The sequence below is a fragment of the Marmota flaviventris genome, chromosome 4, assembly GCF_047511675.1.
Source record: "Marmota flaviventris isolate mMarFla1 chromosome 4, mMarFla1.hap1, whole genome shotgun sequence".
NCBI lineage: Eukaryota > Metazoa > Chordata > Mammalia > Rodentia > Sciuridae > Marmota > Marmota flaviventris.
In genome coordinates this window covers 126,106,997-126,131,576 of record NC_092501.1, presented here as the reverse complement: position 1 = coordinate 126,131,576, position 24,580 = coordinate 126,106,997, and the positions used below count along the sequence as shown (strand labels likewise).

General features: G+C 44.9%; 1 protein-coding gene across 1 annotated transcript in view; it reads left to right on the top strand.

The window, feature by feature from the left end:
• Siah3 (siah E3 ubiquitin protein ligase family member 3) overlaps positions 1-20,260 on the top strand; it is a 64,460-nt gene extending 44,200 nt beyond the window's left edge. The window contains exon 2 of the mRNA XM_027928739.2: positions 19,553-20,260. Within this exon, the coding sequence (XP_027784540.1) occupies positions 19,553-20,221 (669 nt within the window). The 3' untranslated portion in view covers positions 20,222-20,260. The remainder of the gene's footprint in view (positions 1-19,552) is intronic.
• Positions 20,261-24,580: the final 4,320 nt, after the last annotated feature.

Here is a 24,580-nt window from a genome sequence, read left to right as displayed (position 1 = left end):
GACTCCTTGTCACGAGGCTGGTGCATTAGCAGAGCTGGACTGGAGACATGTCATTCCTGTTTTATGGAGGAAGGCTTGAGTGCCATTATCAACTTGCCCTCTGTCAGAAATAGTCTCCAATATGTGCATCATTGGAAGAATTTGGGGGCAGCAGTGGAATGGGGGGAGGGACAGAGGAGGAATAAAATCCTTCTGAATCCCTTCTCCTTTGTGCATAATTTATACACAGGTCAATTGTTTCTTTCAAGATGACTTAAGGCGGATCCTAGTCCCTTCTTCCTCTGCCATCTGGGGCAACCCAGCAAGGTTCTATCTTCTCCCCCTCCATTCCCACTGGGTCCAGCATTAAGAGAGGAGGGAGAAAGCAGAAAAGAGGAGACGGTCTGCACTCAGGATAAAAGATAAAGTTTGAACTATTCAATTTTGTTAAAGAGTTTATTTGACAGGACAGAGAATAAGACAGCTCCAAACCTAAAGTGGTTCAGGGCTCCTCTGGAGGTGGTAGAAGGATAAGCCTTTGCAGAGTAAATGCAGAAATGGAACAAAGAAATCCTGTGATGGGTTAAAGTTTGAACCATTGCCTTCTTTGAATGATTCCAGAGGGATGTCCAGGACTGTATTAAATAATGCCCAGGGGACCATCTGTGATTGGCTGAGCTTCAGTTTCATTTTGCTTATGTAGAAATCCAGGGTGTCAGAGCCACCTCGGTCTAAATGGCCTCCTATTTAATTATTATTATTTATTTATTTTATTTTATTGCTGCTAGAGATTGAACCCAGGGGTGCTTAACCACTGAGCCACATCCCCAGCCTCTTTTTTATTTATTTAGAGACAGGGTCTCACTGAGTTACTAAGTGCTTCACTGGCTTGCTGAGGCTGGCTTTGAACTCCTGATCCTCCTGCCCCAGCCTCCCGGTTGGTTGCTGAGATTATAGGCATGTGCCACTGTGCCCAGACTATTTAATTATTTTGACAGATCTCTACAAGAAACTGGGCAGGATACTACCCTAGCCATTCCACAAATATCTTCCTGACCTGAAAGCATTTTTTTCTCCCTCCTGGAAAAGTAAGCTCTCTGAGGAGAGGGACCATGTTGCTGTGTTCACACTTGCATCCCCTGTACCTCCCCCAGCATGTGCCAAATGCTCAATTCACGATTGATTGAATTCATTCATTCATTCATTCATTCATTCATTACATAACAGCAAAAGGGAGTGGAAATCAGTGGTCCCTGCAGAAAAGCATATGTGTATATACATTATTACTTAAAAGGAGGAGGCTGCTTCTAAATCCTGAATAAGAATACCCAATTAAACTAAATAGTAGGAAATTACAGGCAACCATAAAATATGGTGAATTTATTAATTAAAACTAAATTCTCTCCTAAAACATGACTCTAAATACTGTGTTAAGAACGATGACAAAGGAACTCCCCATTCTCTGCTTAAGAATTACAGCTGAGCTTCCCCTCCACCCCCCTGTGAAGTCTGCCTGCAGGACTGTGTGTGACTAACAAATCACAGTTATCTGCCCCAACAGGGCGGCCCTATTATCTCCATTGTGAAGGTAACAATGGAACCTGAGGGGACTTGGAGGTTGCTAAAGAATCAAAGACTTTGAGAGGAGGGTCTGAGGTCATTAAGAAGCTTCTATTTGATTCCCAAAGGAAACAGGGATGCCAGTCTGATGCTCAATGAACCAGCAAGAGTGAGTCCAGCCTCTAGCTCTTCAAAGTGTGGTCTGTGACCCCCGCAGCTTTGACATCCCTGGGAGCTGACCCAACCCTGCAGAACTAGAGTCTGCATGTTAATAAGATGCCCAGGTAATTCCTGTGCATGCAAACCCGGGGGAGATGGAAGACCCTTGGTTTAACTCACTCTCAGCAGAGTAGTGAAAGGAGAGTTTTGCTGTCTGTGAAACTGCTGGGAAAGTCACAGATGTATATAAGTGCAGGCCGCAAAGCCAGGGGCTTTGCATTGGTAGAACTTCCCATGTTCCCTCTCTTCTGTGACATTCCCTCGGATGGGGAGGAGCAGGGAGAGGAAGAGAGCCAGCCTCCCACGGTGGCCCAGGAGGTGACCCGAGCTGCAGGATTACACAGGCTGAAGCCACCCTTGCCTGCAGGAAGACTGAGCTAGAGACTGGAGACTTAATCTTCAATTCAGAGACTGGGTCAATTGGAGAGTTTTAGAGTGAGCACTCTCCAGTGGGGAAAATGTGACTAAAATTGAACCAATGCTGAAAGGTAGCCATGGTGAATTCTGGAAAGAAATACATTTATGGGGGCAATTGAATTGCCTTGAAGTAGAATAGGCTAATTATCTTAGCAACACTAATAAACTTGTTCCTTAGAGACACACGGTGACTGTAATAACTGAAAGATGAATATTAGATGAATGAATGGCTTGGCCGGTCTGTAACCTCCCAAGCCCAGGGGGCACCAATTCTCCCTTCTGCCTTCTCATGCCTCTCCCCCAAGCCTAAGAGTTTTTATTAAATATGTACCCAGCTACTGGCAAAGATTTAGAGTCAATAAAACACCTGCCCCCTCCTTGCTTATGGGGATTTACTTGGAGCCGACAGTGGGTTTTCGTGACTGTGCTGTCCCTCAGATTGGGGTGAGGGCGGTCACATCACAGAGAGGAATGGAGCCATTTGTTTGGAGAGGCATTTACTCAGTCAAGGGTGAGCCTGTCCCCCTGACAATCATGCTGAGGCCCTGGTTTCAGTGCTTAAGTCCTGTGTCTAAGAGTCTCAGAAACAAGTCTGCTGTCCCTAGGACCAAAGGCCAAGTTCTGTACCTCTCCAGGCATGCTGAGGACACCTTCAGTGCCTTTCCTCTGGGTTTCCAGGCCCTTTGTCTCCCTGGGACACAAAGGTCAGGAGCCTGCTTTTCTTACTCTCCCTTTTCCTATCTCTGGCATGATTCTTATCCTTATCCTCCAATCCCCTGAGCTGTTAGCATCAAGGGAAACCAGATGCAGCCTCCAGCAGACGGGCCAAAGGAGCGAATGAGAAGGTGAAAGAAAAGACCCTATAAGGTTCACAGCCCTGTGAGATGTGCCCAGTTATCAGTGACCTGGAGACAATGACCAGACACACCCATCCTCTTTCTCTCTCTCCTTCCATTACCATAGTCCTAAGGCCAGAGGCCTGGGGGTCCCCATAAATCAGGTCCAGCCACAACCCCAAAAGCCAAATGGAAAAACAATGGCAAAAGCAGGAAAGGAACTTTAATCCATATAGCTCTATTGGAAAGGCAAAGCGAGCTGGTATCTCAGCCTTACCTCTTGGGAACTGACATGAACCCTAGGTTTAAATGGAAGAAGATTTGGGGCAGGAGTGAGAGGTCTGTTTAATCAAGCAGTCTTAGTCAAAATGGTCTGGGTGATCAGTATCTGAGTTCTGGTTCTGGGAAGTCCTTATCACTAGAGGGGGCAATCTCCACTGCTCCTCAGGATGTTTATCCATCAGACCTGTGATCTTGGAAGGAGGCAACTTGGGTTCCCATGAGATGATCACTCTTGCTTAGAGCTGGTAGCTCATCATGGGGGTGATCTGCCTGCCAGGCTATGCTATTCCTGAAAGGTGCAGAGCAAAGACTAGAGACTTGTAGGTACCTGTCTATGGGATCTGAAACAGGATGTTATAAATGCTGGAAGTTAAATGTCTTTGAAAATACCTTAGTTACTCTTACAGTGGTGTCTTCCGTCTTGAAGCGGGCACATGGCCAGTTTTACACGAACATTCCTGAAATGATTAAAATGCCCCTGTGCAGAGTTGAACAAGAATCTGACCCAAAGTTTAAAGTAGAAAGGAGGCAGATACAAAATGAAGGCAGAGATGCTGAGCATTTATCCTGCTTTTAGTTACCCACTGGGCATCTGCAGAACCAAGAGTCAGTACTTTTAGCAAAGGCAGACTCCGTCCCCGCTATCCATTCTTCCTTCCTCCCTTCCTCCAGACCTTTCTCCTCCCTTCCTGCCTCTCTCCCATCTTTCATTTTCTGTTCTTTGATGTATAGCACACAGTGAAGTACACAGGTGTTGAGTGTATATTTTAATGGCTCTTCACATATGTCCCCCCATAAGATAACCACTGTTCAAACACTTATCACCACAGATTGGCTTTGTACATTTTTAAACTTCATACAAATGGAATTCTTAAATACATACTCTTCAGTGACTACTTTTTCATTCATCATGTCTTTGAAATCCACCCCTGTTGTTGCAGGTAGCAGCTGTTCATTCTTTTGTTGTAGTTGTGCGGTAGTGTGTCATGTGAGTATATCACAATTTATTCATTTAAAGGACATTTAGGTGTTTTGAGATTTGGGCTAGGATATATTAATGCTGCTATAAACATTCACGTGCATGGTTTTTGATCACATAACACTCATATCTATCAGGTATTGAATGCAACGGTGAGGGTCTCAGATTTTACACTACTTTCAGGCTCACAAGCTTGCAAGTCACAACTGGATGGATGTGGGTAGGAGACATGAGATTCCTGGGCCAGAGATGAAAGATAATCTCTGACTCACAGCAATTGCAGTGACCAGAGTATTCACAATTTTGTACCAGGTCCCTGAGACCCGGTTCCCATGAGGTAATACAATTATGGTCAAATGATGCCTGTACTTACAAATAGATTGCCTTACAAAAATTTAGAAAACATGATCTTCAACAGTGGACTGTGACCTTTCCTGCTCTTAGTTCCTAAGGCAGATACCATCTGTTTCTCCCAAGGCTGTAAGCAAACTTGTCCTTTGCTCCCAGAAGAGATGCTACTTTTTTAGGTTGTTCAGTATACAAATATCTTTGAAACAATAGTTTGGGATAAGAGACAATTAAGTTCTTATCGTGTAAGGGCAAAGGGAAATTTCCTATGCCCTATGCCCTTTGAAGTTTTACTGTAAAAACTTGACAAAGACAGATAGAAGTTATACAAGTGTATTAACATAAAAGGGGGGAGAATCACAGGATGAGCAAAGATAACACAAGGTGACTACCTACCAGCCCAGTATCATTCAGAAATTTAAACATATGAGAGAAGGAAATGTAGACAAACCTGAAGGGTTATAATTGAACCTGGGGGTGCTTAACCACTGAGCCCCATCCTCAGCCCACTTATTTTCTATTTTGAGACAGGATCTCTCTAAGTTGCTTAGCATCTTGCTGAGTAAGTTGCTTAGGGCCTTGCTAAGTTGCTGAAACTGGCTTTAAACTCAGATCCTCCTGCCTCAGCCTCCCAAGCCTATGGGCTTACAGGCATGAGCCACCGCATCTAACTTTTATAAGTGATTTTGAAGGGAGCTCAAGGGCTTGAAGAACATACGGTAGCCTCGGATAAAATCTGTCTGGTTGGCAAAGGAGACTGTGATTTGTAAAAGATTCCCTTTAGACTTGAAATAGAAGGCAATGGTGTGTGACAAAAGTCTGTCCAGGTGTGTTAACAGAGTTTTATCTCTTGCTGGCAACATAAGTTTAGTTAATGGAAACTTGGGGAAGGGATCAGAGGTAGTTTCTTCTTTATGGGTCCAGATGTTAGGCTGATAAGGAAACTTTGCAGAAAGCCTCTCCATGAGCTGGGAGGGGGAGAAATAGACAGTCAGAGGAAACTAGATTCTGGGGTGAATTCTAAGGTCTCTCCACATGTCAAAGTACCAGACGTGCAGAAATGCATGAGAATGGAGAACGGTCTCCCAACAAGTTCATGCCTGGGAGTGGAACTACTAGGTCTAAGGTCTGGCTTTTGTAGATATTGAGTTTCTTAAAGTGATTGTTCCATCAGCAGTGCCCAGGAGTTTCGAGTGTTCCACATCCTTGTCAACACTTGATACTGTCATTGGTTTCACTGTAGCCATCCTGCTGTGGCCATGCCTCCTTCCCACCTCAGGGTCTCTTCCACATAGAACTGCTTAGATGTCCTTTATAATTATGGTTCAAGTCAACATGAATATTATTTTCATTACATGGTCTCAGAAACACATTTCATGATACAGAAAGTAGGTGCTGCGTCCTCGGCAGTGATTACTGATCTTATATCTCAATCAGTTAGCTGTGATGATGATGATGATGTGATGATGATGATGATGAGAGCATCTACCACTTACTGCTTTCTTACTCTGGGCTAGAGGATATTAGATAGTGTTCTTTTTGTCTCATTCAATTCTTACTTCAACCCTAGGAGATATTATTATACTTGCTTTATAAATGAAGAAACTAAAGTATAAAGAGGTTAATTAATGAGTACAGGATTCATACCCAAGTGGGTCTGACTTCAAACTATAGTTTTTTCATTTTTTTCTACTGTGCAATTCAGTCTTTCTATCTCCCTTGGTTAAATGACACATGTCCTATTTTAAGGGCAGACTTACATGAAGGCCTAATTTTCTAAAGATGGTTCTGTGGTTGGAAGACAGCCATTTGTGTGAAATAGCATGTCTCCCTGCTGCTCCAGATTTGCATGTCTTTGATATTAGCACATGGGTATCTTTGATATTAGCACATGGGTGGGAAAGACCTATGGACTACATCTGCACTTGGATGTGAGCACTGTGTCTCCTGCCATCCAGAACATTCCTAGTCTGAGTTATTCAGGCAAGAGGCAAGTTTTAAGGAAAACAAAATTTTCAGTGGAGAGAGTGAACCCCTGCTTCTCCCACAGTCCTGCTGTCAGAGTCTGGAAGACTTGAGTACAGATGTGGAGGTATGAATCCATCCGAGTGGGAGATTTGGAGACAGTCTGGAGCCAGCAGGGAACCGGCCTGATATTATACTCTAGGAGGATACCCTTGACCCCAAGCACTGGCCCAGATTTAAAGCCTGGTGAGAACATGAGCATTGCCTCAGCTTCAGTTGAATCCACAAAGTACAATTCAAAGATACACCCAGGAATGGGCATGTATGTGAGCAAATGTTGGGCTCTGGTGACCCTCTAGGTGACAGGAACTTCCATGGTCTCAGAATCCACCAGGTCAGAGTTGCATGGAGCTGAGATTTTCTATCTTTAGAGATCCAGGAATGGGAGAAATCAGGAGCAGGAACACGTCCACCCTCCAGGGACATGTGCCCTTACTTGAGTCTTCTAAGATGGAAAAGGTTAAAAGATGCAAAGGAGTTTGTCCATTCATTTAAAAATACATTAAATTCCTTCAGTTTCCAAATAATCTTCCAGAGATACATCAATGAGTATAACCAGGTTGTTATTCCCAAGAAACTTAATGTTGCAGTAGGGAAGACAAACAGGACACAGATAAATAATGACCTACACTCTCTCTGTCCTCTAATATACCTTATCATGGTATTGATAAGTGAAGTGAAATAGGGGAATTCAAGTGGGTTTTTAACAGGTAAGAAAGGACAGCCTCAGAGTAGAAATAACTGTACAGGTGTGAATGAAGTGGAGGAGTGAGCCACATGGGTATCTGGTAGTGTTCCAGGCAGAGGGAATGGAGAGTACAAAGGCTCTGTGGCAGGCATGTGGCCAGCATGTCCAAACAACTGCAAGAGGCCAGTGTGCTTCAAGTAGAGGGAGTGAGGTAGGTATGGGAGAAAGGATTATGAGACCAGAGAGTTAGGTAGGTGGCAGAGTATGTTGGTTCTTGATGACCCTTCCTGGAAACCATTAGAATATTTAGTGAGAAAAGTTATAGTCAGTAAGGGGGAAAGAATGGATGCAGAAAGACTCATGTATCCATTTTCTAAGACTGCCATAACAAATTACTACAAACCTGGTGGCTTAAAACAATACAAACTTATTCTGTCACAGCCTGGACACCAGAAATCTGAAATCAAAGTGTCATCAGGGTCACACTCCTTCTAAGCTCTAAGGGAGAACCTACCCTTGCCTCTTCCAGTTCTGATGGCCCAGGCCTTCCTTGGCTTGTGGCCACATCACTCCATCTCTGCCTCCCTCTTCCCATGGCCATCTCCTCTACTTCTGTGTCTTCGATGTCTCTTCTAAGAATATTTATCCCTGGACTCTGGGCTCACTTGGATGATCCAAGAGGACCTCATCTCAAGTCTTAATCACATCTAAATCACATGTGCAAGGAGCCTTTTTTTGAAGAAGGTCTCTTTCACAGGTTCCAGGTCAGTGTGTGAGCACATCTTTGTGGGGAGAGTCTTCCAACTCACTCCAAGTAGGAGGCTACTGACAGGCAAAGTGGGTGACTTGCCTTTGAGTGGTGATGGGCAGATGGTGAATGTGGTTAGATGGTGATGGAGTCAGAGGGAGGAGTCATTCATCCTCTCCATTAAGAGTTCTGGGGCACCTCCCATTTCCCAGCACTGTGCTGGTCCTGGGCAAACAATGGGGAAGAAACAGACCATGTTCCCCACCTGGAGCTCACCTCATGGTCCAGCAGGAAGATCAGATGTTAAATAAGTTTGTTGCATCTTAGAAAGGAACACACAACAGCTAGACCTGACCTAATCAGAATAAGGAACCCCTTAAGGATGGATAAAAAAGTTAACTGAATAAAGCAGGTAGGGAATGGGGAGGGTGGAGAGCTTAGACAGAGTGAGCTGAATTTGTGGAGTTTCTGGACAAGATGGCTTTGAATAATTGAGAAAAACAACTTTGATATGTGGCCTAGGGACAACCTAGCCATCAAATTTTCTCAGATCACTCAGGACACGCCTCTGCCCACACATGCCTTAATAGATTTGCTTCCAAAATTTGCATTTGCTGTTTCTAGTTTCTAACCTCCTCTCTAAGGTTAGTACATTTGTCAGCTTTCCATGACTGTGACAAAATACCTGAGATAATCAACTTAAAGGATGAAAGATTTTTTTTAATGGTTTTTTTTTTTAGTTGTTGATGGACCTTTACTTTATTCATTTATTTATATGTGGTGCTTGTAAGGGTCCTGCGAAACGTCAGAGAAAGAGACCACCAAGTGACCACTCATGCAATTGGCAGAAGGGGATTTATTGAACCAGCATGCTGGGGCTCCGTGCCCACTCAAGAAGGGAAAGCAGCCCAGAGCCCCGAGCAGGGGCTGAGCGCTGCTTAAGTACACTTTTTGGGGAGGGCGGAGGGCTTTGTATACATCAGAACAAATCATCATGAGGCGCTGGAAAATTGAACAACAACTCCTAAACATGATTAGTTCATTCATTGGCGGGAACAGGTCAGGCTGGAGTGATAGGTCATTCCTAAGGAGAGTACACATTCAAACTGATTGGTTCAGGCCCTGCAAGGCCTACGTGCAACCACACAGACCCCTTCAGTTATTAAACAACCAGACAATCAGGGGAAATGTTTACTGGGCGGTTCTAAGCATTGTCTTAACAGCTACAGAAATTTCAGGTTTTGCAGGTAGCATGGAAACCTAACAATACCTCCTTTACATTTTAACTCAGACCTTGCAGCTTAGAAACTTTTACAACACCCGGTCTTTTACCCTTTAACTTTTACGCTTTAACTTCAATTTCTTTTACCCTTACAGTGCTGAGAATCAAACTCAGTGCCTTACACATGTGAGGCAAGTGCTCAACCTCTGAGCCACAACCCCAGCCATGAAAGAATTATTTTGACTGATGGCTTCAGAGGTTTTAGTCCATGGTTACTTTTGGTCTGTGGGGACACAGAACATTATGGAGACAGGAGTGTGGTGGTAGAGCTGCTCACCTCCTGGTGGATGGGAAGCAAAAAGAAAGAGAGAAGGAGTTGGGGGTCTCAATATCTCAGGACTTCCAGGGCACATTTCCAACAACCTAACTTCCTTCCACTGGGTCCCTCCTCCTGAAGATTCCACCATCTCCCAGTAGCACCATCAAGTGGGGACCAAAATTTGAACATATGGGCCTTTGGGAGACATTCCAGATCCAAACCATAATAGTTAGGAGACTAACTTGGGCCACAGCAACCTGTTATGTTGTGACTGTTGCCAACAAGCTAAGGGTAGGTTAGGACACTAAGGGTGTCCAGATGGGCGGAGGTTGTACTGTCAGCAAACCCATCACACCTCCCTTGTTACCTTGTGGTCCTGATGTCAATCTGCAGAGATGCTTCCAGTAAATGGAGCTTAAGGTATTTAAATTTTAACCTTTAAATTCCTCATGCAGCCTCAGGTTTCCCTTTCCAATTGCAGATATAAAAATCTGACTATGTAAAAAGGTGCTTTCAAGACAAAGTCTTTCATCAACAGGACTCATTAGCATGCTCCAAGCCTAACAGTTGAAAAGCAGAACCAAAGAATAAATGGAAAGGAAGCCGCCTTCCTCAACTATTTGCTTTGACTACAGACTTGCTCCAAATGTTTGCAGGCTCCAAGCAAAAGTACGAGTGAAGGCCCACACTCTGTAAATCTAAATACTTAAAAGTAAAAATCAAGGCATGAGATAGTTCAAACATGTTCTATCCTCTTGCCTTCATAATTACACTTTCGTAATGAGCTGTGTTCCCAGCCAGCCACCTATCTCACTTTCTCCCATTTCTGGCTTCCTCCTATCCTATGATGGGCCTCATGCAAAAGCAAATGGACACCCCAATTCACACATCCAAGCTCTGTGCATACCCCCTAGAATAGTCGCTCAATGGCCACACCTCCCATCCTATGATGATGATTCCCTGGGCCACTGGGAACTGATGTGGGCCATTGAGAGGAAATTCCCAGTTATCTGGATGGGGTGTAGAAGTGTGGACATTACCCAGCAGGAGGGGCAAGGATATTCTTTGGTTGGGTTGAAATTGCCTCCTGGTGACTGATATCAGAAAATGAGTAAGGAGATTGATTGGGAGGCCTCCAGGCTTTTGTTAAGGCCTCAGCCCTGCTGAGGCATGGGAGGGAGAGTGGTCTGGATCCATCCAGGAGGCAGACAGACTTCCTGGGTCAAGCCAGCAGACTATGCTTCCCAATCCAATGTGAGAAGCAATTCGTGATCCAAAAAGGAATGCCTGAGACTTTGAGTCAACTCTGTAAAAAGTAGAGGCAAAAAAAAAGTGCCTCTCTGACTTGAGAAGTTTCTTCTTTGAAGCTTTTATTGCACATGCATGCTGGCAGCTGGTCCGCCTCTCAGTCGGGTTCAAATGCAGCTTCTGGGTCCCATCCCTGTCAGTTTTAGGGTGAGGAACTGCCAGGACACCATCCTGATGAGCTCACAGCTGTGGACTCCTTGTACGCGCACACACACACACACACACACACATACACACATACACACACACTTGTCCAGCAGCTGAGAAACAAAGGTAGAGGATAGAGCCTTCACTGCAGGTGGTCCCCAGGGTTCTGTTTATGAATCATCCACTCATTCATACATTCAAGCAGAAATATACTTACCAAGAGTCTATCAGATGCCAGGTACTGTAAAGTGCTGGATTTGCCCATTACTGGACCAGACACTGTCCCCCTAAATGACTTCCAGCTGGAGGAGAGAAGCCACCAGCTACTGATTTTCAGTGCAGGTTGAAATGAGTAGTGAGTTGAATGTGAAGATCTTTTTTCTTTTCTTTTTCTTTTGGTTCCAGGGATCAAACTCAGGGGCACTCAACCACTGAGCCACCTCCCCTGACTTATTTTGTATTTTATTTAGAGACAGGGTCTCACTGAGCAGCTTAGCATCTCTCTGTTGCTGAGATTGGCTTTGAACTCAGATCCTCCTGCCTCAGCTTCCCGAGCTGCTGGGATTACAGGTGTGTGCCACCATGCCCAGTGTATGTGAAGATCTTAACTGCTGTACGACTACTCCAGAGGCCAGGGAGGGAGACAGCCTCGCCATCTTAGAGCAGTTGATTGTCTCAAATAGACAACCCCAGTTAGATCCATGCTGACACACTTGAATGATATAAAGGACAGAACCAGTGTGAGCCTCATAAAGGAAGCTATGATTAATGCATCCATGTGTGCTATAAAGAGGGGTCAAGCATCTGTCTGATGCATACTGGCACTGTGCTAGCCTGAGCAAAGAGTCCCTGTCCTGATGGCACCCAACAAACAGGAAATATTCTGGTCAGCCAAGAGCTGGGATCTAGAAAGACGGGCCCTGCAATTCTAGCTTAGGGATTCAGAGAAGTGGGTTTTGTTTTCATAGTAAAACCCACATTTTCCTTACCAGACCCTCATGTAGCCAGGACGGCATTAATAAGAGGGCTGGCATGGGAGGCTTTTGAGATCATAGACCAATGTTTGCAAGGACATCTGTATGGACCTCTTCTCTATTTTTCACCGGTGGGTCTTGGTTTTAAATAGATTTGTCCTCCAAGTTGTCATTTTCCTCTATTCAAAGTAATGTCCCATATCCCTCTTATCTAAAGAGTCAATGACTTAGAGGCTCCTGTGTGTGCTCATCAGTCTCCATAATTTTGGTCACTAGGAAAGAAATTTTGCATGTAATGATATTTCAGAGAGAGATCCCAATACTCCAATACTCCTGAGAGATGGCATCAGACCATCAGAAGCCCTGACCCAGTGGTTGGACATAGAACATTTAGGGAACAAGCTTTTAAAACCCATTTGTAAAGTAAGAAATCTCCCTGAACGATGTTACCCGGTCCTCACTCCCTTCCTCGCCATCCATTATGCTGATTGACAAACCACTAACGTCGCCAATGAAGACCCAGGCGGAAGTGTTAATTAGCAGCATCTGGTGTGAATCAGAAATATGGCTAGGAATTGAAGCAATTGTACTCATTATTTCTGGGGTGTGGGCTTTTCCAATAAAATGTTAGGTGATAACCTTGAAGTGAGAATTCCTGATCCAGGAATTGGCAGCCCCTGGAGTATGGTTTTTTAAAGATGGTATATCATATATACAAAGTATTATATGTCTATATAATATATCTTATCTATGTATATCTCATATTATTTATACTAAAGTATTCTGAAGAAAGGTGCGGACATGATATAACGTAGGCCCCAAATATAACTGAAATCTGACTCTGGTATGGGGGAAAGGAGCATGAGATACATTCATTAAGAAGTCCTACCCTGGGGCTGCATTTTCTAGCTCACTTTGTGTTATTCCTTCGCTGTTTTGAAGCATTCCAATGTCCTCCTGGGTTTTGTGTACACATACAGAGTTGCACTAGGTTCTGAGGGAGAGAATGGAGAGTCAGGAAAACCAAATGGACAACATTTAGCCTCCACCTCTGACTATCCTTCCCAGAAACAAAATACCATGTCATGTAGGCACGAGTACGCTCCCCTTCTTAGCGGACCTGACTTTGAACTTGGCTCAGGCCTTGACTTTATCCCCATACTCTAGTGCCTATTTTTTAAGTCAGCTTTGCATTGCTGAGACCCAAAGACCCAACCAGAACAACTTAGAGGAGGAAAAGTTTGTGTTGGCTCACAGATTCAGAGGTTCAGTCTGTGGTCGCTGTGACTCCATTGATCTGGGACTGGGGTGAGACAGAACATCCTGGTGGAAAGGTGTGACGGAGGGAGGAATAGTGTGATGAAGGAAGCTGACAGTCCATGACAGCCAGGAAGAGGAGAGAGAGGAAGAGAGAGAGAGAGAGAGAGAGAGAGTGTGTGTGTGTGTTTCACCCACCAGGGACAAAACGTAAACCTCGAAGCCACACCCCACCTGCCTACAGTCACCACCCAGTACAGTACTCTTTTCAAATTATTAATCCATCAAATGGATTAATATACTGATCATCTCACTTCTGAACATTCCTGCCTTGGCTCACACCTGAGCTTTGGGGAACATCTCATATCCAAACCCTAACCCTGCCCTGGTGTTATGTTACCCCATCCTCTCTCCACCTGCTCTTCCTTCCTCTGTGTGAAATGCATTCATAGAATCACTTCCTTTTCCCTCTTCACCCAGGTTGAAAAAGCCTCTGTTAATTAATACAAATAAGAGCACGGACAAACTCAAAGCAAGAGCCTGTCATTTAAAATTGGGTGCAGAATCCTCTTTCTGCCGAAATGCATTAGCATGGCCGTGTTCTGGAAGCAAGTGGAAAGGAAAATCAATCCTGTAAGTGAGCTTGCTGACCACAGGGAGTGCAGGCTGGAGAAAGGGTCATGTCATAATTCCAAGGGCAGGTTTTCCCTTTGAAAGCCAGGATTTGGAGGTATAGCCATTACCAACCATGGGAGTGTGGCTGATCAAATTAAAGAATGCGTTTTTAAATTCAATTACACCCTCAGTGGAAATAGCCTCACAAATGCTTGGGGGGAAAGAATTATACCCAGTCTATAAAGCCCAACATTTCTAAACCCAATTCTGCACATTATTCTAAAGGTTAATTCAAAATCTCTCTTCCAAATGGGAAGTTAAATACAGCCAATGGAAGGAAGGCATCCTCTGACTGACTGAGGGGTTTATCAGTCTGTAAGAGTTCATTAGTTTTAATTAGTGTAATCACTAATGTTGCATTAACAGTTTAGTGAAGGAAAGTAATTACTCACACATCCACTGTATTAGATGGGAAGATTAGAATTCATTTTCCAAAAACGATTAGCATTTTGCCAATTAAAAGAATCCCTTCTCCCTGCCAGCAGACCTGTGACCTCCCTCACCCAAAGATCGTTTAAATGAAACATATTTTGCATCAGAAGATGGAGTAGGAAGACATGAGGAATTAAGATTGCATTTATTCTTAGCGCCTTCTTGGAGCACAGCAAGTGCCCCGGTCTCCATGAGTTCATAATGTCCCACTCTATTTGCATAGTCATTCAATTCGGTCTCTTTGGATTATATCCTTGGCTGCTTTGTGATACAGCAGCAATTAAAAAACAAAACATAAAAAGGCTGGCAGATGAAGAAGCCCAAAGGAAGCAACAGGAGCGCTTAGGTGGAAGAGCACTGTTGGTTCTACTGGATGGACAGGGTGGGGACTGGCTGCTGGCCCCACTCTGAGTGCTAGTTTGGAGCAGGCCATCCTCAAGAACACTTTAAAGTGCACAGCTGAGTCCTAGGCCTTCCTGCTGGTTTCCCACTGGGCACTGAAGGCCATCTCAGCCTCCCCTTGATTTGGCAATAAGGCCCAACCCCTCTCCATCTCCACCAGATGGTCCATCTGCCAGTTCTGTTGGAAACTTCTTGTCGCTTCTTAAACATCTTGCCTTCTTTCGCATCTGGCTCTTTCAAACTTGTTGTTCTCCCTGTCAGCAAGACCTTTACCTATTTTGTTAGAGAACTCACCCTTCATGCTTCACACAGAATAAATGTCCCTCACGCTCGCTAGAATAGCCTCCCCTACTTTCTGCTATGAGAGCCCTTCATGCATGAAATCCTCCCTCAGTGTCTGCTGGGATTGGTTCCGGAAACTTCTGTGGTACTCAAATCCATGGATATTCAAGCCCCTCATGTAAAATGACCTAGTGTTTACATATAACTCATGGACATCTTTCCAAATCCTTTAAACCATCAGTAGATTATTTATAATACCTACTACGATGCAAATGCTGTACATTTTGTTTAGAACATAGTGTCAAGAAAAAATGTCTGTACATGTTCTATACAGATATGATTTTCGAAAATAGTTTCAATCTGTGGTTGACAGAAAGCACAGATACAGAGGACCTGCTACACTGCATTTTTGCATTATGTTATAACATACATGATCCTAGGGGCCAGTGAGCCAGGAACAAGGATGCTCTTCTGGATTCTCAACCCTTTGCACTGTTAGGTGACTACCTTGAGTTGTGGTCATGTTTCTCTCTCCTCCCCACCTGAAGCCTCATCAGAGCTCACCTACCACATCACATAGGAGGGAACAGAGATATTTGCATACAGATAGGCATCCTCTTCCTCCTCCGCCGCCTACCTGTCTCGCTCAGTACCATTTCCAAAGGGAGTCAACACTTGCTTGGTGCACTCGTGACTCCCTTTGCTGACAGGTTCCTGGTTGCATTGTCTGATGGGGGGCACTGGCAGACTGGAGAGAGGGAAAAGGGAGCTCAGGGTATCCCCCCTCCTTCCCTACTGTGACTTCACATGTCTGACATTGGCTGCACAGCACAACACAGAAGAAGGAGAGTGGGCTGGGGAAGGGCTTGTGGAGGTTAACTAGCCCAGAGGCCACTTCTGAGATGGGAATCCCAGGACATTCTGTCATCATGCGTTAGGCCAAGGGCAAAATCAGGTTCTGCAGGCTCTTGTGGTAGCCTGTGTTCAACCAAATTGCCACCCACGTGTGAAGGTCAAGTGACCAGGTTGGAGAGAGGAAGGCATGGACCAAGGCAGAAGGTCACCAAAGTCTTCACCCCCAACCCCATATAAATGGAAAGATCATCTTCGTATGAACACTTGACTTCATTTTTAATGCCATCTTAAGGCATTATTTTATTGCTTCTTAAACATCTTGCCTTCTTTCGCATCTGGCCCTTTCAAACTTGTTGTTCTCCCAGTCATCAAGACCTTTGGGGTTAATTATTTTTGCCAATAAGAAAACTTCCTTCATCACAGCTGCTGGACAAGTACACAGGGAAGTAGACAAAAGTCTTTTGAGATCCAGACTGTGTTCTTCCCAGACTATGATCCTTGTCCCCTTTAGCTATTCTGGGCTCCATTTCCAGCCTCATCTTTTATGTGCTGTGTAACTTTGAGCAAGTGACTCAGTCCCTCTGTGTCTTAGTTTCTTCATCAATAAGACAAGCATAACATATTTCTCTCATGATTATTATAAAGCCCATGTGAGAAAGGGGTCTTCTCAGAGACTGGGTAGGGGCAGCATTTGGGGCTTCCCATCAGAGCACAAGACTAGGCTTTCTTGAGCACAGCTGAAGAGGCAGACCACCTTTCAGGAAGGTGCAGACTTCTGGAAAGACCATGGAGCCTAGCTGGTATTGGGGACTGCATATCAAGTCAAGATGGTGCCTGGCAGTTTGCCAGGAGGAGTGGTTTTTAAGGTAACGCCACCAAGCCACTTAGATGGTAGGGATTCCTTATTGGCTGATTGCTGTAACTGGATGATGCTAATTGAGTCAAGCTGTGTGTAACCAGTTAGGTATATATACCTCTGCTGTTTTGCAATAAGACGGCTACTGCTACCTTGGGTGCCTGCTACCTTGAGTTCCCGCTCAGTTCCTGCTGAGTTTCCCCGCAATAAAGCAGTTCCCGCTTCAACCTTCAATGTTGAGAGCTACGACCAAGTCAAGATGGCGCCTGGCATTTTGCCAGAAGGAGTGGTTGAGGGGTAACGCCAGTGAGCCACTAAGATGATGATAATTAAGTTAAGCTGTGTATAATTATTAAGATAATGACTGATTGCTGTAACTGGATGATGCTGGATTGGGGCAGGCTGTGTATTCAGTTGTGTATATGGACCTCTGCTGTCCGGCAATAAGGTGGCTCCTGCTACCTCGGGTGCCTGCTACTTTTGAGTTCTCACGGAGTTCCCGTTGGTTCTCACGGAGTTGCCGTGGAGTTCGCGTGGGTTCTCGAATAAAGTTCGTTCCTGCTTGAATCTACAAGTGGCTCGTGACCTCCTAGTTATTGTGCCCAGCCAGACTGCGGCAAGCTGGAGCCTAGCTGATGGAGATACAGCCCTGGATTTCTTGGGAGGAACCCTCCCTTTACCCAGTGAGTAAATGGTCCAGGCTGCCGGCAGGCAGATGGCAACTCAACAAGGTTTAATTTATCTGTAAACAAACAAAAAACCCCAAACTGATCTTTACTGTGAGAGAATTAATGAAATAATTATTTTCTAAAATCTACTTTTCGTAGTGCCGAACACTTAGTAGATGCTACATACTAGGTAACTCCCTTCTCTGTGTTTAATACTAAAGGGTAACTGATCACTAGCAGAATTCTGGAACATAGTCTGTTGCCTCGCGGCTGAAGGCACGATGTCTCCCTTAGGGGTGAGGATGGGTGACAGCAGGCGGCCCAGTAGCTACCATCAGAGTCAGGAAGGCGCTGCTGGAGGGACTTCCATAGCTTACACTGCTTATGCAAGAACTCAGACCCCCGGAAGCTAGAGCTAACAACTCCAGAGCAGACCTCATCTATGCCCACCTGCCTCTAGGTCACCTCCACCACCAGGTGGCCGTCTCTGCATACCATGTGTATGAATGTGTGTGTGTGCTCATGCTCTAAAGAGGGGACGCCAGTCAGCCCCTGGCAGTTAGCCACAGTGAGCTAGAAGAGAGAAAAATTCTTGTAACCATGGTGGTGAGTGTAAAAGGCAGACTTTCACCCTATTTTCTATACTTTGGGAACAAACTGAAGCAAGGAGAAAAGACAGGTGCCCAAAGGCACTTCAAGTCTGGAAAGCATTTGGAGAACTAGGGCAGACGGGACTTTCGCGACCTGAGGGTAGCCTAGGAGACCACTACCAGGTGAGGGCCCCGTGCCTGGGGGGGCGCTATAAGGCTGCCTCCTCCACCGAATGGCCCAGATCCTTCAGTGGCTAATTAAAGACAGAGAAACTCGGGAGTGAGAGTGGGGAACTGAAGGCAGGCAGAACTGGGGTGGGGTATGTGCTCTGTGTTCTGAGTCAGGAGGTGTGGAAATGAATCCCTGTCTGCGGCTTTCCAGCTTGGTAACCTCAGGCACATTGCAACTGAAGCCTGTATCTTCAACTGAAAAATATGAATCATAGTCCTCATGTCACAAGGAGGACCCCTGTCAAATGTGTAATTAATTATAAGCATATTAATGTCTGTACCACCCACACCAAGAGACACGGTGTCTATTGCTAACGCCTTCAGGGCCTGGCCATAGCGGGTGCTCCATACATGCTTACAGATGCCTGATCAGAAGGTGCCATCACAGGTCTGACTGTTATTAAGGACATTTGTGGGCACACTGCCCTGAGGAACAAAGGGTCAGGAGACTGTCACAATGGAAGTGCCTGGAAGTGAGCCCCTGAGAAGTTGCTCTGGAGCAGAGAGCGAGGAATAGGGTAGAAGTGACCATGGTGGGGGACAGTGCCCGGAGTCAAGGGTGGGGCTTCCTCCCTGGTGACTGGGGTCTAACTGCACACAATTGCCTCTGTGTCCCAATGGTTGCCTTAGGACCTGGGAGAAGGATACACAAAACTGTATGACCCCTGATAACCCTGGAAGGACAAATAGATATTATTGAGTTTTTATTCTAAAAATAACAGCAATAATAAAATAGAAAAAAAAATCCATTGACTTCTATTGTCTGCACAAAAAATATCAACAGTATCAAGCAAGCAAAAACAAAAACAACCAGGGTGGGGGTGTTCTTCATGATTGATGACCATTACAGTACAATGTTATTTGAGGGGAAAATTGGCTATTTGCTATTTGCTTGGATATCTTATTAAAGAATCACAAAGACATAAATATTGCATTTTCTTGGCCCAAGTTTCCAGAATCTTAACCCCCCATCATCCCAGGTACCCACAATGTCCCTCATCTTTAAAAGAAATGAACCTTTCTCTGTTGGCACTAAATAATGTGCTTTAAATTTGTTTTAAATTGTAATTAATCCCTTATTTTATTTATTTAGTTTTATGTGGTGCTGAGGATCGAACCCAGTGACTCATACTTAGTAGGAACTACAACCCCAGCCCGACAATCAGCTTTTAACATTTTGGTCACCAGGGGAGTCGCAGCCAGGGACAGACACAGGTCTCATGCCCCACTAATACTACTCTCTTTCCTTCTAGTATGTGTCCAGTAGACGCGCCATCACTCAGAGCACTGCAGAGCAAGGCAGCTTCCACCCTCACCATCTCCCCCACCACCACCGTCACCACCGCCACCACCACCACCTGCGCCACCACGCCCACCCCCACCACCTCCACCACCAGGAGGCAGGGCTGCACGCTGCCCAGGTGACGCCCTGCCTGTGCCCCTTGTTCTCCTGCCAGTGGGAAGGCCACCTGGAGGTGGTTGTGCCCCATCTGCGTCAGACCCACAGGGTTGACATCCTTCAGGGAGCAGAAATAGTCTTCCTGGCCACAGACATGCACCTGCCGGCGCCGGCCGACTGGATCATCATGCACTCCTGCCTTGGCCACCACTTTCTGCTGGTGCTCAGGAAGCAGGAGAGGCACGAAGGGCACCCCCAGTTCTTTGCCACCATGATGCTGATCGGGACCCCCACCCAGGCCGACTGTTTCACCTATCGCCTGGAGCTCAACAGAAACCATCGGCGACTCAAATGGGAGGCCACCCCCCGGTCTGTCCTCGAGTGCGTGGACTCGGTCATCACAGATGGGGACTGCCTTGTCCTCAACACCTCCCTGGCCCAGCTCTTCTCTGACAATGGCAGCCTTGCCATCGGAATTGCTATCACTGCGACGGAAGTCCACTCCGCAGAAGCTGAGATGTGAGGCCAGGAGCCACCAGAAACCCACACACGACCTGTGAGCCCCGGACCTCTGGATGTCAGGACACTAGACTCCTTTGTATTCTTCTCCTTCTTTCCTTCTTTTTTTTTTTTTCTTTTAATTTTGTCTCAGGTATTTTGTGGTATTTAGTATTTGTCTGCCGCGGGCATTAATATCATGTAAACATCCTGTGATTCCAGATCTTGGTGTGATGTCTGTCCTGTTTTGTTGACATAGTTTTATAGAATGTTTGTAAGATTCGATCAGAGTAGATATTTCCTGCCACCCCCAGTTCCTTTCTCCACTATTTCCAAAAGGAAAAGACTATTGGAGTTGAAAGATGTACTGTCCAAATCGTTTCTTCTTTCTTTTTTCAGTCTGTTTTAAGAGGGAGTCCTGCCTCTTTAGGTTGAGTCTGCTTCTCCCCTCTGCCACACTTCAGGCACTGGGGAAGCATTACACCCAAACCCCAAGAAGTGCTCACTGGGACCCAGTGGGCCTTTCGCCAACCCATTCTGTCACCTCAGCTGGATCCTGGCAGGCCTCCAAGTGAGTACTTAGTTTCAGGCAGATTGCCCTGGCTGCCCATCAACAATCTTTTCTTCATCAAAAATAATTCATCCTAAAACACAACACCCTCCCCCTAAACAACCCGAGTAATTCTCCAGCCACTTTTGCTGCCACCTTACACCCCAAGAACCAGAAAGAGGTCCTTGGAAGATTTGACAGTGCAATCCTCTTGAGTCACACAATAATTGCCAGAGCCCTGGGGCTAGGGCTTCATTTTTTCAGAGCCCTGAGTGGGTGACAAACTTTAGGTTGCATCCTGCTTGCTCTCAGAGCTACGGGACATGCACCCCCGGGGCACTGGCACTAGTTTTCCACCTCCACCCACAAGAATGGTCCAGGAATGACTTGAGGCTGGTTGGTCAGTGCCAGAAAAAAATAGGCTTGTCTGACTCCCTACTTAGTCCCCGGTCCCTTTCTGTAATCCAAGACCTGCTTGGCTGTAAGTCTGATAACTGTAGAAGCCGCAGTTCCTCTCCTGACTTCTGATACTCAACCATTTTGAAAACATCCCAGGTGTCCCAGATAAACAAAGGAACCTCATGAAGAATACAACTAACATTCATAGGGCCTCGGGGCTCCTGAAGACATCACCTTTGCCTTCTTGTGCCAAGTCACCTACCTGAGCCAACCTGGGAATAACTTCTGGTCGTTGTTATTGCATACAAGACTGTGTTATGAGTAAGTGATCTTGGATAGGATCTTCTTGCATGTTGGTTTCTAGAAATCCTTAGAATAAGGAGGAGGACATGTGCTATTTTCTTCCATCTATGGTACTTCCAAGGAGACCTTTCTCTCCATATCCACATGTAAGGAATTAAAGAAAAAGGAGAAACTAACAACAAATAAGAAATAGAAAATAATATCCAAAAAGTGTGTTTGAGCTTTAGTGCTCTTCAAGGGCTCTCTCTCTCTCATTTGAGTCTCAGGTTAATCCTCATCAGTATCCTCAATATACTAAAAACAATAAAAATGCCCAGGCAGGACATTACCTTCTCCAGGTCACACATGGAGTGATCAGACCACAGGTAGAACTCAAATTAACCAACTTCACACTTAGGGTTCTCAAAATAAGAAGACTTCCCAAAATATTTAGCAATGTTCCCACATCAGCAGTGGATCAACTGGGTCTTTGCCCTAGAACAGTTGGGAGAACAGGAAGAGGAAGACTAGAGTGGAGTTGCTTTTAGGGGCATCTGGTCAACCTGGGAATAGGCCAGCCCCAGGGAGATGATGTGGGGACAGTTATGTGGAGGTCTCAATGCCCTTTCTTGTCTCTCTTCACCCACTGCCAGGCTTCTTAGATTCCCAAGAACCCCTGCACAGCCCTGGGTTCTGGTTGTCTCATTCACACTGAGGTGCTAGACTTACTGACATCCTCTGAGGAACATGTACATTCTAAGAAGACCTAGAGAGACAGCAGCACTTAATGGGAGAAAGGAGTTACCCATATTTGAATCACAGCTTTTTCTGTAGGTATGGAGAAAGAACCATCCCTCTCCTTGAGCCAACATGAATGATTATTGGTGAAATGGATGTCAGGCCATACAAGGAAGGTTGTTTTTAACAATCAGTATTCACATGAATCACTATCTTCAGATAGAAGTCATAATAGCACACATGGCTACCATTTATTGAGAGTTCACTACATGACCCAGTGGACTAAGTATTTGAATATACTATCTCATATAATCTCCCTAACAACTTTATGAAATGGATACTGTTTATTATACTCACTTTATAGGTGAGAAACACCTATATGTCTGCCTCCACAGTCCAGGCCTCTGACCAACATCAACCATGTCATTCCTATGAACTCACGACCCAAGGCTCAGAAGGACCTAGCCATGAAGTACGAATGGCTTAGGAACCTTTTAGTACTGTGGTACTAAATGTGCTCTTTCATTTCTCCTTTTTCTTCCTTTTTTTTGCCAACTTCAAACCCAGTGGTACCCTAGAGCTGCCATGTGTTCTGGTTGTTAAATTCTTAGCAATTTTGCAAGCTGATTATTAAGTACAGCCATTATTAAAAATTAAATTGTATAAATTTTCAATTAAATAAATTATATTTAATGCACAAGTAATAAGTACCCAACCTAATCACTTCTTAATTATTTCATCACTCTTTGCTTTCTGGGCTCCTGACATTATTTGTATCAGTCAGATCCAAAAGATGAACTTGCTACACAAGGATGTTCTACAGCTCATCTTCCAACTCCACATTTAGTGACTTCATGGTGATAACTCAAAATTGGCCATGGTGGGAGAATTTGCACCATGGAAATTAGCAAACACAAGCCAGGGGTTCCCCTTCTCTCCCTAAGAAATCAGTTGTTAAACATTTACCAGTAGAGCATTATCTTGACGTTGCTAATGCTCACAACAGGGTAGGACTCTTGCAGACAATGGACTTTGGGAGAAAGCAAGACCTCGGTGGCCATATTGATAGGGGTAGAGATGACAGTCAAAGAGCAAATTCTCAGAAAACCCAAACCATCCTGGAGAAGAGATTCTGAGGCTTGTAAGGAACTACAAGAGCATTTCCTGCCAGAGGGCACCCTCCTCCACCCCACCAGGATCTCTCTCTATCTCTGTGAGTACACAGAGCTGTATTTGCTGGCTTTCATGGAGAATCATGGCCCATAAAACTAGTCCATTAGCAATTCCAACCCAAAAGCAAAACTAAGCTCTATAAATAGAGCTTAAATCTCCTATCACTTAGGTGCCCCTCCCTAGTTCTAGATCCTTACATATAGGTCAAAACCTAATCTAAAGAAATGTTCTATTTTGAAATCAGAGATTTAAAATATCCAAAATCTGAGAAGACACAGTAAGCAGTAGTTTCAGACATCACATAAAATGAGTTCCCATGAAACTGGGGCCCTCGGCAGGAATCTGAGAGACAGAAAAGGTAGTCAGTCAAGAGATGTCACACGAAGAACAGAGCTTAGCATTTTCTTTTCCTGCTTTGGCTACTTCACTTCATTGCAACCCGACAAGGACCCTGCAAGGGTATACAGTTTCCCCTAGGGCAAAACTCATGGGACAGAACAGGCTAAGTCCCTGGAAAATGGCAGAATCTCCAAAGTCAACTGTGAATCAGTGACTCTGATCCCAGTGATTTCCATGTAAGGGATGGCAGAAGTGAGGCTCTCTGAGGTTCCACCTGGAGCCAGTTTCTGGTGGGAGGGGGGTATCACAACTGGGCATCAAAGAGTTAGGCTTTGATTGACATTCAGCTCCAAATTGCATCAAGTGGGGTCTCCCAGAAAGATTGTCAAATTTGTTCTGAAGATTTCCTTTAAGAGTTGGTTTGCTATCCATTGTGTTAACCTGGAGGATGGCCAGCTGAAGAAAACCCCCACTGAAGAAAGATCCCAGAGATCTATTGTAGATAAGCATTGATTTCCTCCAATATCAGGTCATCGTATGAGTTATCTACAGGGGTTAGAGTTTGTTTTTTCCAATACTGTGAAAAAATTTCACCTTGGTTATACTATAAACGTTCCTTATCCTTTTTTAACCTTGGTTTAAGGTATGAGATAAGAAAGAGAAAGGAAATTGAGAGGCATTTTACTTATCCTGAAACTGATGTGTATATAGAATTTTCTAGGCTTTCTAATGTTAAAGCAGCAGCAGCAAACGTAGAATGCTACTTTATCTATACCCTGTCTCCCATGGAAAATGTCATTAAATCACATTTGATATTGTTTCCTGGAACCCTTTGGAGTTGTTTTGTTGTTGGTGGTGGTCCCCCCCTACACACACACACACACACACACACACACTCACTCA